An 18939-nucleotide genomic window follows, 5' to 3' on the forward strand; every position below is an offset into this window, starting at 1 on the left:
GATGGGGAAGGAAGAGCTAAAACTTTATTCACACATGGTATGATTTGTCTATGTAGCAAAATCCTAAGGAATCTACCAAAATAACTATGATCACTAATAAGCAGAAAGTGGACAGATACATGTTGGTCAATGTCAAGCATCCATATTCACATGGGGACAGTGTAATCTCTCAGCCCATAGACAGAGATGGGAGGGAAAAAGCTAGAATTCTATGCACTACTACATAGAGGCCTAGAACCCTCCAGCTTCCGGCGAGCTAAGGGAGCAGAAGGTGGTTTTCTTTTATTTCTCCTCCTACAGACAACGGTGGTGTTCATTCCATAAAGTTTTTGTTGAGACAGGAAGGGATGAAAATGAATTTGGAACAGAAAGGGTAGAGATTTTTTTCCCAATGTGTTCGGCTCAAGGTTTTTTCCTCCCAAGATAGTTGAGAACCTTTACTGGTGTAAAAGGGTGAAAAGAGACCTCAAAAAACAGGGTGATAGAGCACAAAGGGGGGTGGAGAGAAGGACTGCAACTTGTTCCCAGCAATTAGAGAAAATGTAAAAAGGAAGGCTGGAATCTATGTGTTCCATTACTCAGCTTCTCCTTCAGGCTCCTCTCCTTCCTCCCCCTCCACATCGTCTTCATCTTCTTCACCTTCATCCTCATCCCCTTCTTCATCAGTATCTGCCATTCTTTTTCAACATGGTCACCTTCTCCTCCTTCCTCCTCTTCCTCATCCACGACGGGAGCCATGGAGTGCTGTCATGGATTGGCCAGTTACCATCTCTGCCAGCCTCTCCTCACTCACTTGCGCCTGCCCCTGAGCAGTCCGGAAACCAGGACAAGAAGCTCTCTGGCTCCCCACGCTGTCTCCTCCTGCTGGCTTTATTCTGCTCCTGACTTGAACGTTTTGTCAAATCCTTTCCAGATTTCCACTTGACTTCGGGGGGCTTTGAGGGTGGAGCAACACTCAGATGAAATCCTTTGGAAAGAACTTTGTTTTCAAAGTAAGGGTTTTCACCAAAATAAAAATCTATGCTGTAACCAGATTTAATATCTTCAAATTCTGTCAATTCAGTTCTTGGCAACGCAGCGCCTCATCATCATCCTCCCCAAGCAGTGCAGACACTTGCTGATGGCTGTCAAATGTTGTTACCCCCAAAATGTGGGATCCGGGCCATCATTTCCGACCTCTGTGGAGAAAATGGTTAGGAGAGTTTGTTATGTTTCTGTTCTCCTTTCAAAATCTCCTCACTGGCTTGTGCATTAAGTCTGTCTATTGCATTTTGTGCTTTATTGATATGTTCAATTGCTTCTTGCTGTTCTTTTTCTGAGGGCTCCTGCGCCCCATCGTGATTGGTGTTGGGCAGCCTTTTACTGCTCTGGTTTGGGGCTTGAGGACGGGAAGAGGACAGGCAGAAGGGCACCAACCCAGATCGCTGGCCCATCTCCCGGCCGCCCCACTCTCTGGCGCTGCCCTGGTGGCCACTACTCACTGCTCCCTTTCTGACTGCGCCCGCCAGCTGCTCTCCTCTCCCTCACTGCAAAATAAATTCAGCAAAAATGAGGAAGACATTGTGAGAAGAAATGAAATAACTAAATAACTGGAAAGACACACCAGGTTTGTGGATGAAATGACAAAATATTGTTAAGATGTCATTCTCTTCAAACTTACAGATTCAATTCAATCATCATAATCTCAGCAAACATTTTAGTAGAAATTGACAAGATGGTTTAAAAACTTATACGGAAATGCAAAAGAGTAGAATAGTCAAAACAATCTTGAAAAATAAAAGAAACAAAACCGGAGGACTTACACTAAATGATTTCAAGATTTATCACAACAGTAAGCAAGGCCATGGGCTATTGTTGTAAGGGTAAATACATAGATCAATGAAACAGAAGAGGCATTCCAGAAGTAATTCCTCATATACATAGTTAATTGATTGTCTTATAATGGTACTAAGGCATTTGGTGGGGAAAAGACAGTCTTCTCAAACACAAACAGTGTTTAGAAAACTAGGTATTCATATATTTTTTTAAAGATTTTATTTATTTATTCGACAGAGAGATAGCTAGCGAGAGAGGGAATACAAGCAGGGAAAGTGGGAGAGGAAGAAGCAGGCTCCTAGCGGAGGAGCCTGATGTGGGGCTCGATCCCATAACGCCGGGATCACGCCCTGAGCCGAAGGCAGACGCTTAACCGCTGTGCCACCCAGGCGCCCCTAGGTATTCATATTTTAAAACATGAACCTTAGGGCACCTGGGCAGCTCAGTCGGTGAAGCAAAGTGGTGGACTCTTGGTTTCAGCTCAGGTCATGATCTCAGGGTGATGAGATCCAGCCACTTGGAGGACTCCGTGCTGGGCGTGGAGCCTGCTTAATATTCTCTCTCTCTCCCTCTGCCCCTCCCCTTCCCCTCAAGCATGTTCGCACGCTCTCTCTCTCTCTCAAAAAAATGAACCTCAACTTTTACTTCACACTATATACAAAAATTAATTCAAGATGGATCAGAGACATAAATACAAAATGTAAAACTATAAAGCTTCTAGAAGAAAACAAAGGAGAATGTCTTTATAACTAAAGGGTAGGGAAAGATTTCTTAGGATATAAAAGGCATTAACTATAAATGGGGAAAAAAAAGCTAAATCGGACTTCATCAAAATTAAAATGTCTGGTCATCAGAAGATACTGAAAAGAAAATGAAAAGACAAGCCACAAGTTGGGAGAAAATATTCACAAATGTATTTCTGATAAAGGATTTGCACCCATAAAATATAAAGGATAACAAATTCATAAGAAAAAGACAACCCAATAAAAGGACTAGTCTTAAACAGACACTCTATAAAAGAAGACACCTGGATTCAGAAGAAAAGCACATGAAAAAGTGCTCAACATCATTAGTCATCAGAGAAATACAAATCAAAACCACAAGGAGACACCATTACATACCCACTAGCATGGCTCAAATTAACACGACTGACAGTTGCGAATGTTGTCGAGACTGTAGAGCTAGACCTCTCACTTATTGCTGGTAGAATGTAACATGGTGCAGCCATTTTGGAAAGTGGCTGTTTGTTATAAAGTTCAACATAGAGCTATACCAACTGTTTATAATAGTATATACTCTATCTGTTTATAATAATGTAAAGTCAAACATATACCTACCCTATGACTCCAATTCCACGCCTAAGTATTTACTCAGGAGAAATAATATGAAATAAAACCTAGTATGTCCACACACACACACACAATTGTATGAAAATGTTTGTAGCAGCTTTCTTTTTTCTGGCATAAGTCCTAAAAAGCTTGATTTGCATAGATATTTATCTAAGCATCCAGGGCTTGCTTTACTAAGTGAAGACATGGTTTTCTCAAAGAATACTAGAATTCTTCAAGGCTCCTTTAGTTAAATTCTACTTGCGAAAACTATTTTTGTCCTAAGAACAATAAGTTCATCCTTCGCTGGGTCACAGCTCAGAAACACATTATCTCATAGAGGAAAGAATTGTGAATTTATGGTTCAATTTTGATTGAATACTAAAGATTGAAATAACTTTGGAAAGAGATGAAGTATTTACAGGAGTTGGCAGATGGCTCTCTGCAAGGAAATTGCTAGAGGATCTTGTGTCTGTACTCTGTCCTGGTAAAATTTTTCCCCAGCTTTTGATCATTTGCAAGGAGATTGTTGGCTCCATTTTCTTCTTCTGTCCTGGCAGCTCAACCAAGAAAAGTTCTAAATTTTCTAGGAACATCACAAATAGTCATTTCAGGACCTTGGATAGAAAGACATCTCCTTCATATGGTTAAAAATAGTCGCCAAGTAAGATAACCCAAGGATGACATCTTTTCCTTCAAAGGGTTTCCAGAAGTGGGCTTGCTTTCTCATTCAGAAATAGTTAGACTTCTGCGGTTAGTTTGAACAAATGCTTTAGGACTTGTCCTTTGAAAGCCAATGAGAAGCATTTCATATACTGCTTTCCCATTTCCTGGTAAACTTTTTCAAATGCAGTGATTGAGAGACCTGCTTCTGATAAAGTTGATGACTTTTATGAATGTTGATAAACATCTTGCAGAGATATGGGGAGCGTGTTTATTGTCTGTGCCTGTCTGTATAAAAAGCATTGAATGATGATGACCATGGAGAGCTTTCTTTATCACTTAAGTTTGCAATCAAACAAGAGGTCCATTTGGGCAGAGAATGAAGCGTTTCTTTCCGGGCAAATTTTTTTGTTTTTGTTTTTGTTTTGGCAAAAGCCTTTTTTACCACTTCCAGAATGTGGACAACCTTTGTAGTTTGCACTGGCGACTCACAAAGCGAGAAAGCGTCAGCACGCCCATAGTGACCCCAAGCAACTCCCTGGAGAGGTGTTTTTGGTTTCATCCAGAATGAAAGTCTGCTGTTTCCTCAACGACCTGCTTCCAATGTTAAAAGAAATGTCATCTACTTTAGAATATATCACACCATTTGACAAGGGAACTGCGACCACTGTTTTCCTCTGATCCAATCCAGAAAGTTGCTGGGTAATTTCTGTGATAATTTCTGTACATCTGCCCTTGCCTCCTAAGGGTCTCTCTAACAGTGTGGGAGAGTCTTCTTTGGCTGAGCAATTTCAGAGTGTGCTTCAATAAAAGCTTATTGTGAAATAGCCAATCCGAGTGTTGGGAGAGTTCCAGCTTTTTTGAATTGAGCTTTCCTTAAACAAAACCCCCTGCATCTTCAAATGCATTTGCAGGAGGGACAGGTGTGCCACGCCCTTTCAGTTTTGCTGGTTTCATTGTTCCATTCACTCGCAAGAATTTTCCTGCACAAAAACGCTGGCTCTTGTGTTGTCATGTTCATTATTAAAAGTGAAACTGGATAATACAGGGATCCCTGGGTGGCTCGGTCGGTTGAGCGTCTGCCTTCAGCTCAGGTCATGATTCTGGGGTCCTGGGATCGAGCCCCCTGTCATACTTCTCTGTCTTCAATATTCCATTGGTAGTGTGATTTTGTCCAGTGACTTTTAATGTGTCAACCTGGCTGAGCGACAGCCCCCCGTTCCTCAAACACTAACCTAGATGTTGCTGGGAAGGTGTTTTGTGAGGCGATGCAAACTCATAGACAATTGATTTTAAGTGAAGGGGCTTATCGTAGATAATCTGAGTGGGCCTAATTCAAACAGTTGAAAGACTTTCAAGAGCAGCCTGGAGGATTCCCAAAAGAAGAGATTCTGCCTGTGTACTTCAGCTCCTGTCAGTGGAGAGTTCCAGCTCGCCCTTCCTGACCGTCCGCCCTTGTGGATTCTGGGCTTGTCAGCTCCCCCCCACAATCAAGAAAGTCATTTACAATACATCTCAATATATTATAGCAATACTCATTATTCTTGGATTTTGTATTTGCAAATTCAGCTACTTGCTAAAATTTAGTCTATCTGTACAATGAATAGGAAATGAAAAGGAGCTATTGAGTGCACCTGGCTGGCTGGGTGGATAGAGCGCGTGACTCTTGATATCCAGGTTGTGAGTTCAAGCCCCACGTTCAGTGGAGAGCTTATTTAGGGGAAAAAAAAAAAGGATTGAAAAGGAGCTACCGATGATACGAAGCAGATCAGTGGCTGCCTGAAGAGCAGGGAAGGGGAAGAGGGAGGCAGAGAAAGAAGGAAGGAAGGGAGAGATTGGATGGGGTAGGAATGATGGATAAGTCCACTCTCTTGACTGTGGTCATGGTTTGACAGGAGTGTGCATGTCACAGTTACTACATTATACACTTTCAATATGTGAAATTGATCGTATGCCAATATACTTAAAAAAGACCCCCCGCATCTTGGTCGGAATTGTATCAAGGGGTGCCTGGCTGGCCTAGTCGGGGAAGTGTGTGACTCTTGATCGGGGTAGTGGGTTCGAGCTCCACATTGGGTGTGAAGATTACTTAAAAATAAAATCTTAAAAAAAATAAATTGTATTAAAACCTGAACATTAACTTGGAAAGACAGACATGGTTACAATACAGTGCTCCACCCTGGAACACGTGTTTCACACCACTAAGAAAAACATTCACATTTCTTCACACTTCTCTTGCATTTATTATTAAGGCTACTCCCAATAATTTTTTTGTTTTAGTGTTTTTTTTCCCTCAAATTTTTATTTAAATTCTAGTTAGTTAGGGGCACCTGGGTGGCTCAGATGGTTGAGCATCCGACCCTTGGTTTTGGCACAGGTCATGATCTCAGGGTTGTGGGATCAAGCCCTGCATCAGGCTCCGCGCTCAGCAGGGAGTCTGCTGGAGATCTCTCTCTCCCTACGTCTCTCTCTCTCGCAAATAAATATATAAATCTTAAAAAAAATAAATCCTAGTTAGTTAACATTTTTTTTTACTCGTAATAATTTTTTTCTGGTTATTTTCATAGGGTCCTTCTCACCATTATATAATCTAATCGATTGTTATTAACATATAAGAAAACATGTCTGTTCTTCCTGTGAGTTCTGGTCTTGCATTCAAGCCCCTTTGCTCCACTGTCATGAATCTGAAATATCGCAGTTGGTTTGGGTTTTTTGGAGTAGCCAACTGTACGATCTGCAAATCATATAACCTCCTTTTCACTAGTCATATTTCTCGTGTCTGTTTTACTGTTTCATGTCTTTTTGCATCTGACCTTCTCGCCCTAGCTAGCTCACGATTGTGGGTGTGCATGTATGTTTTGCCCTTGATCACAGTGGGAACCATCCTAGTGTTTTACCATTACACACGATGCCAACTTTTAAGTTGAAATTGATGTTCCAAAAAAAATCTGGTATTAGGGACATTGTCAAGCATATATTAAAGCAGAAAGACCAGAATAATGAACCTTCTAACCCACGTCCCCCAGCTTTGTCCACCTTTGTTCCATTTGTCCCTCCTCCTTCTCCCAACCTGCAGAAAATTTTGAAACATATTCCCAATATTATATTATTTTGCCCATATTCCCAATTTCCCTAATATTTTGTCCATATATTTCCAACATTATGTTAATTTGTCTGAGATATTTCAATATGTATCTCTGAAAGTTAATAGTTCTTCAGAAAGAAAAGGTAATGCTGTTATCACAAATTAAACATGAATCCCTCGATATCATCAAATATTCAGTGTTCAGATTTCCTTGATTATGACATCTTTTTTTTCCACTTGGCTTATCAAATCTGCATTCAAAGGAGCCACACATGGCTCTGGAGTCTCTTTCAATCTGTGAATTTTCCTTCCCTCTTTTCATTTTTCTTGCTCTTTGTTCATTGAAGACCTCAAGTAATTTGCCCTGCAGAACGAACATCTTCCCTGTTTTGCCGATAACAGCCCAGTGGTGGTGTTTACCATGTCCCTCTGCCCTCTCGTATTTCTAGAGAATAGACCAGATTGAAGTTCAGATTTGGGGGCAAGTGTAGGTGGTGTCATAGGGCAGGTTGCAGGGACCCAGACTCTGAGAGGGAGATTTGAGGAAGGAGGTTTACTGGGCAGGGTTCTCAGGCTCAGAGCCTCTACGGGATGGGGGACGGGGGAGGGGACCGAGGAGCAGCTGGGCAGGGATGCAGCTGAGACAGAGTTCTCAGCGCCCATGGGAGCTCTGGAGCTGGGACAACCCCCAGATTGTTCCGGAGGGAGGCGAAAGGGGGGCTTTTGTACCCTCTCATTGTCCTGTCTCTGGGGCGGGAGTACAAACCCGCGGACACCCCCAGGGAGCGACCCAGGTGTCAGCAGCGGGCCGGGCCACACTGAGCCGCGCTTGGATGGATGCTTCCCAGCGCATCACGCGGGAGACACCCTGTCCGGTTGCCTCTCCTACGACGTTAAGATTGTCAGTGGGGTCCGCTGTTGCTAGCCTGCCGGGTCTCGCCATTGTAGGCTGCCCCATCGGCTTTTCCTTCGTAGTTTAGATAGCCTCTGATGATCATATTAGATCCATTTTTTCATGAGTCACAAAATAATGATATTCTAATTCTACTCTTTGTCCCTTATTTATTATATAAATAATAAATTTAGTCTACTAAATTTATGTCCCTTATTTATTAGCTATAGTCTATAAACTCAACTCTGGTTATCCTGAGGTACAGTTCATACAGAAAAGGCAGAATAAATGCTTGATTCCCTCCCTCGATTTTCCAATTAAACCCTATCTAGCGACTCGGGGGCGCCTGGGTGGCTCAGCCGCCAAAGCGTCTGCCTTCTGCTGAAGTCATGATCCCAGCGTCCTAGGATCGATTCCCGGGGGGCGGGCTCCCTGCTCAGCGGGGAGCCTGCCTCTCCCTCTCCCCTCTGCCCCCCCCCCCACGGCCTCAGTGATGTCCTGCTGAGCTGGCTGCATTCTCCCCTCCATAAACCCTGCTTCTGGCTTAGACCTGTGACACAGACACATGCCAGCCTCGTGAGAATCTCTCCTTGCGTTTTTGCCGGAAATATCAGAAAGACACTCATTCTGTAACTGAACTACTGTGAATTGGCTCCTCGGTGAGTCCAGACGGGCTACACCGGGTGGAGCTGTCACACAGAGAGGAACCTCTATTTGCGGCAAATAGGGAGATGAGGGGGAATACCTTCCCAAGCCAGGACTCCCAGAGCAGGGGTTAGCGCGTTTCTTGTATTTAAGGTTAGGATGTACATCTAGGGGCGCCTGGGTGGCACAGCGGTTGGGCGTCTGCCTTCGGCTCAGGGCGTGATCCCGGCGTTATGGGATCGAGCCCCACATCAGGCTCCTCCGCTATGAGCCTGCTTCTTCCTCTCCCACTCCCCCTGCTTGTGTTACCTCTCTCTGGCTGTCTCTATCTCTGTCGAATAAATAAATAAAATCTTTAAAAAAAAAAAAAAAAAAAAGGATGTACATCTAGAAAGGGGAGCTTTGTCGTGCGTGGAGGCGGGCACCAGGTCGCGCATGCGTCTTCAGGAAACACCCCTTTACGTTGTATGTTATGTGAACGAGGTTTGTGGGCCTTGTTGGGTGGAGATTTTACATTATAAGGAGGCAGAGATAAGAACAGTCGGACAAGGAGAAGGACCTATGGGCATGATCCGAGAGCCTAGAGCTGGAATAAACTGGACAGGGTCTTGGGGTCCTTATCTTGGGTCAGGAATGCAGGGCCTCGCATACCTTTGAAACAGCACTGGGAGTTTTACGGCTGATTTATTGTCTCTGGTATCTTTAGGCTATTTCCAGGCCTGGTAGAGACTGTTAGTTTTGCATTCCTTTTAAATCCTTCTACTGAGGTTTTTGCCACCCCCCCCCCCTTTTTAAAGGTTTTTGCATTTCTTGCAATTCTAACACCACCTAGGAAGTTCTGCGAGCAGCGTGCTTGGGTGAGGAGAGCATAAATGGAGGAAAATAGCTGCGGGTCTAAAATGACTTCTCTTGTGTCAGGAAAGCTATATCTCCTCTTTCTTTTTCTGGGGACCCTAACTCATTCCGCTTACTTTTTTTTTTTTCTCTTTCTTTTGTTAGTGTTATCTGGAGAGACCACCTAAGCCTGAAGCTGCCTGCTAGAGAATCAAATCAACTCAAAGAAAAGAAAAGCTAACAGGTAAAAAAACCCAATCATTTAAGCACGTGGACCCACCCATGCCTGAAGCCCTAGAGATTTGTTACAACCCTGAAAGGTTCTTTTTTTCTTGACCTAGTTTGCAGTTGGGTTTCTATCAGTTACCAGTGACTGCAGGACTAGGGGAAATCTTTGGGGCAAAACTGAAAGAACCATATTCTTCCAGGGACTTGAGCAATCTTACTGTGGGACTCACTCCCCCGGTAAGAGAACAAGATATGTGAAGGGGCAATACAGAGGTGCTGGTGGGACAGCTGCGGGGTGGATAGAGAGGTGGTGGTGGGAGAAGCGACAATCTCCGTGAGGGGAAGGATGGACACGGGCTAGTCCGCTCTCTCTAGCAGAGACCTAACAGAGGCAACCCTAGCTTGCAAAGGGTCCCCATGGGGGCCTTCTGGTGTGCAGCTGGTCAGCAATGCCCATGGCTTGCTAGAGAGTCAGAGGCACTCAGTGGGCAGTGTGGGCACAGGGTGGTGGGTGAATAGGTTAACCGTGTCTAAGTCAATAAGAGTGATGAGGAAGACAGCAAGAAAACCCAGCTTTGGTGAGAATGATCCAGAACACAAGCCCCTTGGTGGTCCCAGAAATAAGGTGAAGGCTGGGTCTGCCCTGGACAAGGGGGACTACTGATGAATCGGATTTAGGGACAAATGGGAAAGCAAGTGCCTGGTTGCCCCCTGGATGGGGGTTCTGACCGTCTGCAGCCTGCAGGAGTCCTGGGCCACGCAGGCGTGCTCTCTCTGCTGGGTATGGCACCCAGCTTATACTAGCCTCATACAAGGGGTTGGAGAGTTTGTCCTTCTTCACATCAGCAATGGCTTACATAGGCTGGAGCGAGTGTTTCCTTTGGAGTCTGAAAGAACTTACTGCCCAAGGGATCTCCAGAGACTCTGGGAAGATGATTCTTTGGTAATGCTTTCAAATTCTTCCTCACTTAGGGGAACATAAGGATTTCCATTTTTTGAATCTGTTTCTTTTATTAATTTGAACCATACTTTTCAATAAGATTTTAACATCTATTCACATATTCATATGGGGATTGTAATTCTTATAATGTTACATTATAATCTGCATTAATTACTTCAACTTGCTAATTATATTGGACTTTTCTCTCCTTTTATTACGTTTGGCATAGATCTCATGCTTTCTTTTTTTGTTTAAGAATCTACTTTTGGGGGTGCCTGGCTGGCTCAGTTGGTGAGCGTGCAACTCTTGATCTCGGGGTTATGAGTTCAAGCCCCATGTTGGGTGTAGAGATTACCTAAAAAAAAATCTTAAATCTACTTTTGGATTTCTTTATGAATTCTACTGCTTTCACACTCACCAAATTTAACTTTCATCTTTATTATGCCTTTATGATTTCTTTCTTCTGGCTTTGCTTTTGTCTGTTTTACAGTTCTCTCCCTGAAATTTTGAGTTGAAATGTTAGATCAGTTTTTATATTATTTTTTTCTTACAAAAATGAATGCATCTAAAGTTGTTAAATTTTAGTGTTCAACAGTCACCTCTTTAGGGCTAAGGCCTGACACTTAACACTTTGAAGTCATAATGACTAAGTTGGCATTATCCCATGATGATATGGTATTCTTAATTCAAAACAATCAGACATTATAGTTTCTGTTTTTTCTTTTTAAAGATTTTATTGATTTATTTGAGAGAGAGCTGAGAGAGAGAGGGAGAGAGAAAGAGAGAGAGAGAGCATGAGCCTGGGGAGGGGTAGAGGGAGAAGCAGACTCCCCACTGAGCAGGGAGCCCGATGCAGGACTCCAGCCCCGCACCCTGGGATCGTGACCAGAGAGGAAGGCAGACGCTTCACCGACTGAGCCACCCAGGCACCGGGCTGGTGATTTCTGTCCACAGGGAGGGGCTGCACTCATCTCCGTGGGTAAAGCAAGAACAAGTCCTCCCTGCCCTGAAAGAGCCTCTGTAAGGTGGCCCAGAAGACTCGAAGCCATCTCGCTCCCTCCGAGGCCACCACGTCCGTCCGGATGTTGGCACACTTCTGCCTCCGAAACTGTGCCTCTCAGCTCCGGGAGTGTGACACGCTCACGGCAGAGAGCCTTACACGGGCGCCCGGGGGCTCGGTGGCTTAAGTCTGATTCTGGATCCCCGCTCGGCGCGGACTCGGCTGGTCTCCCTCCCCCTCCGCCCCTCGCCCGCTCGCCCGCGCCGCGCTTCCTCTCACTAGAATAAATCAATACGTTTAAAAAAGAGAAAAAAGAAAGCCTGATACAGATAAGCCAAAAGGAAAGAATCACACCCGGGGAATCCCACTACCCGGAAACAATTCCTGGTCAGCAGTTTGGTGTGGAGCTTTCCATACCCTGCGGTAGCGCGGGGGGATGCGGGGTCCAAGTACCGCAAGTTACAGATTTCCACCAAACCCGCTCGAATCCTCCCTCCCCTCCCAGTGTCACGCTCTCCCGCGTGGTCAGTAGGGGGCGCTCCCCGCCTTCTCCCGGGATGGCCCGCGAGCGGGGACTCCTCCCGCCCTCCCGCCGCTGCCCAGCCGGCTCCGAGGGGTCCCCCGCGGGGCCCCGCCCCCGGCCCGCCGCTGCCCAGCCGGCTCCGAGGGGTCCGCGCGCCACCCCCCGGGGCCCGCAGGTGCGCCCCGCCAGACCTTCGGGATTCCGCGGATTCCTCCACCACTCACCGCCCCGCCCGACGGCAAATCGCGACTGTCCCCACGAAAGCCCCGGGCGGTTCAGGGATGGCCTCTGGGTCGCAGGGTGGGCCGACCGCCCTCCGACGCCCGCGCCCTCCAGCACCTCCTTTCCGCACCGCGATGACAGCCCCGGGGGGGCAGGTGCCCAGCCTACGGGCGGGGGCAAGAATTCCGGGCATTCCCGTTCGATTGGGCCGCGCCGGATTAAAACAAAGCGCGAGGAGATTCCTAATAGGTCACCTGCTGCACGGCAGGGTCAGTAAGTCCCCGCCCGGGCCGCCGCTTCCCCGCTGGGCGGCTCGTCCGAGTCGCCGGGGGCAGCTGTTGAAAACACCTGGACTCGCGCCCACTCCCCAGGGTCGCAGGTAACCCGCCTGGGCTGGGGCCTGGACGCGAGCATTTTCCGAAGCGCCCTGGGGGGCTTTTCAGACAAGCTGCGGGGCTTCTGGCGTGTCGGAGAGGATTGAGCTCTGTGCCTGGCCTCGCTCGGAAGGTGTAAAATTTGTTCCAAGATGCCAGTTTTGTGTTAGAAATACATGCAAAAATTGCATTCCACTCCATTATATGTCTGTTCGTTTTAATATAAAAACAATTGTTAGAGGAATTTTCAGAAGGATTTAAATTTATAATTCGTACGGATATAAAAATGACGAGGTAAAAATTAAATTTTATTCACCTGAGGGCAAGCAGATGCGACAGCTGGTTCACAGGAGACATTAAAAAGCACAAATTTATATGGAGTGAAGGAATTGAATTCCAAACGGAGGCAAAACTGGTTTTTCCACGGGGAGGGGAAGAGAAGCCAGAGCAGCCCTGGGGACACGTGTTTCCCTAGCCATCGGAACCTACAGTTTAAAAAAAGTGCAAAATAGCTCAAGGACAATGAACTGGGCTGGGAGCGGACAGCTCGGGGTTGTGCTTTAAAGCTTAGTGTATTTTTGAAACAAGTTTTTCTTCACAATATTTTAAGTAACTATCTGGGGAAAATTTTTTTTTCTTACAGTGCTAATACTGCTGGGCTCCCCCGAACACCAAAATATCAGATTTCAAATCACTCATTGGATATAACATTTTTCTACTCTTTGGGCTTTGGGGCAAAATTCACATACGCACCCGGCAGTTACTGAGGGAAAAGGGAGCAGTTGAAGCTCTTGAGAGACAGTAGGTTGAGGGGTTAAGGCGCACAGACGTAAGTTCAAGTCCTGCCCTGTCACACAGTAGCTGTGGGACCCTTCTCCTGGGAGCCTCTGTTTCTTCACTTGACTGTGGTGTATAATGAGGTTCCAGAAGCTTCTGTTCCTGCTCCTTCTCAGCCTGAGTGGACAGAGTAAGTCACCAGGGAACAGGCTTTCTTTGTTCAGGCTAGGTTCTTTGAGTGGTCTCCTATGGTTATGTAAACGTGGCCCAGTGGGCCCCCATGGCTACCCCTTCTCAAGCCCCCTTGGAATGCAGAGCGGGTGGCTGGGTATGAGGGGAAGCATGTAGTATTCAAAGCCCAGGGCCTTTGGGGAGGAAAGGGTTTGAGACTCATCTCCCTGTCAGCCTGCTCCCCAGCATCAGGTTGAGGAGGGACTAACATGGTTAAGAGAAGGATTTCTTTGTGTGAATTGTGGGCCCCCCTACAGCGTGTGCCCGGAACGCAGCATCTGAGAACGCGCCGGACGGTGCAGGCCCACGTTGCACAGCGCCACCGTGTGGAGGAGCAGGCAACCGCTGAAGAGGGCGGCTCAGGCTTTCCAGACAGTCGCTAGACTTGTGGACTTGGGACTGCGGAAGCCCTTGAAGTTCTGTACAAATTTGGGAGTGAGTGGGCTCCAAGAGGGAGGAAAAAAATAATTTTTCTGAGACTTCCCTGGGATAAAAGACAGATAAACAAACAGAAGCTTAGCGACATGCGTACCTCCTGTATGCATGGGAGATACCTAGGAAAACCAAGTCAAACTCTACAAAATGGCCAAAGCCACCACCCTAAATCCCATCTTCAGCTAAAGATTAAAGATGTTGGGGCAGATTGTGTGTGTGTGCGTGTGTGTTGGGTAGGGGTAGTCACTTATGGGAGGTTACCAGGAAAAGGACAGCAAACCCACATAAAGTTGTTAGGCAGATTTCAGACATGATGATTCTGATACAGAGCCGTCCTCCTCTTCCCGGTGTGGAGAGGGAGACCCAAATGGAGATTTCTTTTACAAGTTTAAATGCCCCCTACAAAAGGGTCACATCTAACCCAGTTTTCAAAGCTTCTCCTGTGTCTGCTGTTTCTTAAAAATAACCAGCTCAAGATAATTCTCATGCCAAGAGGCATATTTTGGAATGACATATTCTACTTCAATTTTCTGCCAATAAGCATACAGGAGGGACTCGAACTCCCATCAGTCCACGACAAACATTCAAATGTATCTGTGTTTGTACCCTCAGTGAAGGTCATACCCATTATACATGTGAAATGCCAGGCAAATTGAATAAGCTCCATAAAATGGCCTTTGCCATCATTGTTACTGGGAAGCAAGACTCTAAGACCTGAAAGCCATTGGGTCTGTTTCCCAAAATGATCAGCAACAGACTTGGGAAAGGCCAAGCTCATACTCCTTGGAGGCAGCCAGGTTACACTCCCAGGCAGATGGAGGAAACGAGGGCCAGGTGGGTGGAAGGGCCAGAGCCAGGCCAGGAGCTGGCTGAGGGCTGGTCAGCTGGGGTGCCCTCTGGGCTGGGCCATTCTTCTAGACAGCTGGCTTAGGGTGGGCAGGGTCTCAGCAGTTCCCGGTCACCAGCCTCTTCTTTTGTGAAGCCCTGTTCCTGCTGAGGGGACAGAGGAGCCAGGGACAGTGGTGGGGAGGCCTTGGGGCCATGTTCCATGTTCCCAGACTGATGTTCCTGGGTCCTGGGACTGGCTGCCTCCCCTTGCCAAAGGGACAAGGGGGACTGGGGTCAAGGGCATGTTTCTAGGGTTCCCATCTTAATCTTGTTTGTTCTTGGATCTGGAAGCTGTGATGAGTCCTCAGTGCCAGCAGAAAGCATCCTAACTCTTAGCCAGGCGAGGCTTTTTACCAGGACGCCCCACCCCATCCCTCCCAACTCCACACTGTCCACACCAGGCAGCCGGCTGCTCCTCCGGATGTCCCCCTGTTTTGCACTTCTGGGCTGTTGCACATGTCCCCAGCCTGGGAGCCGTCCTTCCCCTTCTACCACAGGAATGCCACTCCTCCTTCGAGACAAAGGTGCAGTGTCACGCCCAGGGCTGAAGCCTGTTCCCCACCCTGTGCTGGGGTGCCTGTTACACTGGTCCCCTTTGGTGGGCTTCCGACCTTCCTCCCTTCCTTCTGCTGTGCTAATGCCGGCGCCCCACTCGTCTGCCAGCTCTGTCAGCCCAGGCCTGGGCCCCTGAGGTCTGAAATGGGATCAGGAGCAAGGCTGCCCATGGGGCCCACGGCCGAGAAGTTCCCATGCTGGGAATGCACAGTCTCCACTGAGAGCTCCCTTTCCCGGGGCCCAGCTGGAGACACCAGTGAGCCCTGAGGAAGGGGGTGCACACCCAGGGCCCCTGCTCCTTGCCTCTTTGCTCTCTTAGGATTAAGTCTGAACACCTTCTTGAAACCCAGAAGGCCTCACAGGCCCTGCCTCCCTCACGGGCTCCTGACTCTTCTCATACTGGGCCTGACCAGCCCCCACCCCCCTCCGTTAGCTGCCATATTTCTCCCCCACACCGCCTCCTCTAGAGGCCAGCTCTCTAGACTCTGGCCCTTGTGCTCTCTGCTTTAATCCTGGCACGTGCATCCCTCTAAAGCCCTTCAAGGGGTCCTTGTGCATCCAGCAGCCAAGAGCAAGAACAAGCTGTGTCTTCAGAAATTTCTGGCAACCCCAGCCCCAGATCTTTCTGATGGAAATGGTGACGGAAGTCACACACCAGAAAAAACCAGCCCCCTTTTATTGAGAAAACAGAGTTGATCCCTCAATCTTTTCCCAGGTGTCCCCACCCTGTTATGAGGTGGCACCCTTCTGCGCCCATCCCCAAGGACGCCTGAGGGTTCACTCCATCCCTTCACAGGGGCCCATGCTGCTCTGCTCAGGCCCTGAAGAAGTAGGCAGGCAGGGAGGGCAGGGTTCCGGAGGGGGACTGTAACAGGCATGCGGGTGCCCTGGGTGAGTGGCCGAGGGAGGTGGTATCTTGCTGGAATGAGGGAAGGGAAAGGAAGAACACCACATCTCCCGAGGCCTGGCACTCTCTCCCTCCAAATTCTTCATAAATAAAACTTCACAGTAATAGAGGAATGTCCACCTCCAGGGCCAAACCGGCTGGTTTCCGGCTGGGGAGCCAGGCCTCGGTGGGACCGCACGAGGGCCCTCGGGAGGTTGGGCAGCACCGTGACTGCGGGGGCTGGAGCACTGCTCTCTGGCCCTGTGTCGGGGGTGGGGTGGGGCTGCAGCCCATCCGGAGGTTCTGAGCATTGCTGAGGTAGTCAGGGCGGCCAGCCGCACTTCCAGACAGGGGCGGATGGAGTGTCACAGGACACAGCCAGGAGTGAAGCCACCTGCGAGCAGAGACTGAGCAGCGACTCCAGGCAGGTCTGGGGGCGGGGGTGGTGCTGAGGGCCTTCCGAGCTTCCATCTCCTGGAGACCCATGGGCTGCGGGGTCGGAGGGGAGGGCCTGTGAGCCTGCACAGGGCTGAGCTTCTCCTGAAAGGGCAACTTGGGCCCGCGGGGGAGACCGAGGCATTTCATGGGAGAAGGAGAATCTTCTCTGTGAAGACAAGAGGCCGCCACTGACCCATCCAGGGCCAGGCCTAACCCGGGTACCTGAGCACGGGGTTCCTTCAGAGACCACCAGGTCACAGGGAGCCAGGCAGGGAACCCAGGTCAGGAGGGCTACCAGCGGCCCACGGCCTCGCTCCCAAGACGACCTTCCGCTGGCGGGACAGCTGCAAAGGTTCCCGGGCCTCAGCTCCACTTTATGGGTAACATCCAGGCAGGGAGGCCCCCTCTGGCTAACTGCGCCCCATCACACCCAGGGGCACACGAAGCCCCAGCCCCCCCACCTCCCCGCGGGGGGCCCCCCGGTCTCTGTCCCGGCATCGCGGCTCTGGGGCTCGGGAACACGCGGCCCCGCCTGTCCCCGCGGTGCGGCCGGGGTCAGAGCACCTGCAGCCTGCGGGCGCACGTCAGGTTGCCGTGCACCAGCCCCCACATGGCCAGCAGCTCGGCGGGCAGCAGCTTGTGCACCACAAGCATGGAGCGGAAGAAGCAGGGCTCCTTGTTCATGCGGCTGTTGCGGTTCCGGGAGATGCCGAACGTCTTGAAGCCCTCGTGGGCGGTGGGCTGCACGCTCAGCACCTCCAGACACATGCCCAGGAAGACGTCGTCGATGGGGTAGAGCTCCAGGGTGTCGCAGGCGCGGTGCAGGCGCCGGGCCAGGCCGCCGGCCATGAGGAAGCCGCCCCCGCCCGCGTACGGCGGGTAGCTGGCCTTGCTGTACAGGACGCCCGGGATGTAGTACTTGTTGTCCTTCCTGCGGATGGGCCGCGCGTGCTGCAGGACGTCGCCCACGAACAGGTCCTCCTGGGGCTGCCGGTCAGCCAGGAACTCGAGCAGGTTGGTGGGGTTGACGAAGACGTCGTCGTCGCCCTTGAAGATGAACTGGACGCGGGGGCAGTAGATGTCGAACCACTTGAGGAAGTGGATCTCCTTGAGGGTCAGGTTGAAGAAGCTGTCCAGGAAGTCCCACTGCAGGATGTCGCCGTAGAGCCGGTCCTCGTAGGCCAGCAGCTGCTGGTAGTGCGCGCGCTCCTCCTGCTTGGAGGCCGTGCCCAGCAGGAAGAGCGTGCGCACGGCGCCGCGGCCCGACTCCTGCTCCCGGCCCCAGGTCTGGCGGATGGCCTCGCGGCGGTCGTGCTGCGTGATGACCGACTTGACCACCACCAGCAGGTAGACGGCGCCGCCGCACTTCTCCGGGTGGTTCAGCAGCATGGGGAAGTAGCGGCAGTGGCGGTAGGTCAGGAACTGCCGGAAGTGGGGCTCCAGGCCCTGGAACCAGGGCTGGTGGGTCAGGTTGATATTGGCTGAGCAGTTAGTGGTGCTGATGTCCCAAGTCTGGGGCCCTGGCGGGGCCGTGGGCGTGGGGGCAGCCGCATCCTTGCTGTTCTTCCAGAAGCTGTTGGGGTTCACCAGGTGTCCGCTTGGGTTCTGGGCCTTTTGTAGCTCTAGGGTGGGTGGCGGGGGCTCTTGCAGAAACTGGTGGGGGGTCAGACTGCGCTGGAATACCGTGACGGCCACAAGCAGGGCCAGGGACAGGCACACACTCTTGTAGACGGTTTTCTTCCTGGGGGGTGGGGATGGAGGGTGGTACAGAGGAGAGAGAGGAAAGGATGAGTCCTCTGTGACTTGTCTGGAGCTGCAGTGGGCTTGGACTCCAGTCCCGAGGCCCCTGAGTGGTCAGAGGAGGGTCCTGCTTCCTCTCCGGCCCTGCCCTGCCTCTGCCGGGACCAGGGGACCCACGCGAGCCATGCAGAGTTGGTTTGCCTGGGTTTACATTTTGACTCTGTCACGTACAAGCAAAATGACTTTGAGTGGGTCACCCTTAACGTCTCCAAACCGTGATTTCTTTTTCCCTCAATGAGGATAACAAGGAACTGGAGCACCATCTGAGGGGCCAGGCTCGCAGTGGGTATGCAGTCAGGGGATGTGCTGAGTCTATAAGGACGACCTCTGGTGGAGGTTTCTGCCTGTTCCCCAACCCCGGCAAGCGGCCCTGTTGGCTT

The 18939-nt window shown here is 49.6% G+C and overlaps 1 protein-coding gene and 1 pseudogene across 1 annotated transcript in view; both read right to left on the reverse strand.

The window, feature by feature from the left end:
- Positions 1–93: 93 nt before the first annotated feature.
- LOC103662852 lies at positions 94–1433 on the reverse strand (annotated as a pseudogene).
- A 14661-nt stretch (positions 1434–16094) lies between these two features.
- The window catches only part of LOC121104036 (UDP-GlcNAc:betaGal beta-1,3-N-acetylglucosaminyltransferase 7-like), a 3928-nt gene continuing 1083 nt past the window's right edge, over positions 16095–18939 (reverse strand). Inside the window, exon 3 of the mRNA XM_040636391.1 lies at positions 16095–18500. Coding sequence (XP_040492325.1) covers positions 17315–18500 — 1186 coding nt within the window. The 3' untranslated portion in view covers positions 16095–17314. The remainder of the gene's footprint in view (positions 18501–18939) is intronic.

Source organism: Ursus maritimus, unplaced genomic scaffold (assembly GCF_017311325.1).
Source record: "Ursus maritimus isolate PB19 unplaced genomic scaffold, ASM1731132v1 scaffold_1, whole genome shotgun sequence".
In the NCBI taxonomy this organism is placed as follows: domain Eukaryota; kingdom Metazoa; phylum Chordata; class Mammalia; order Carnivora; family Ursidae; genus Ursus; species Ursus maritimus.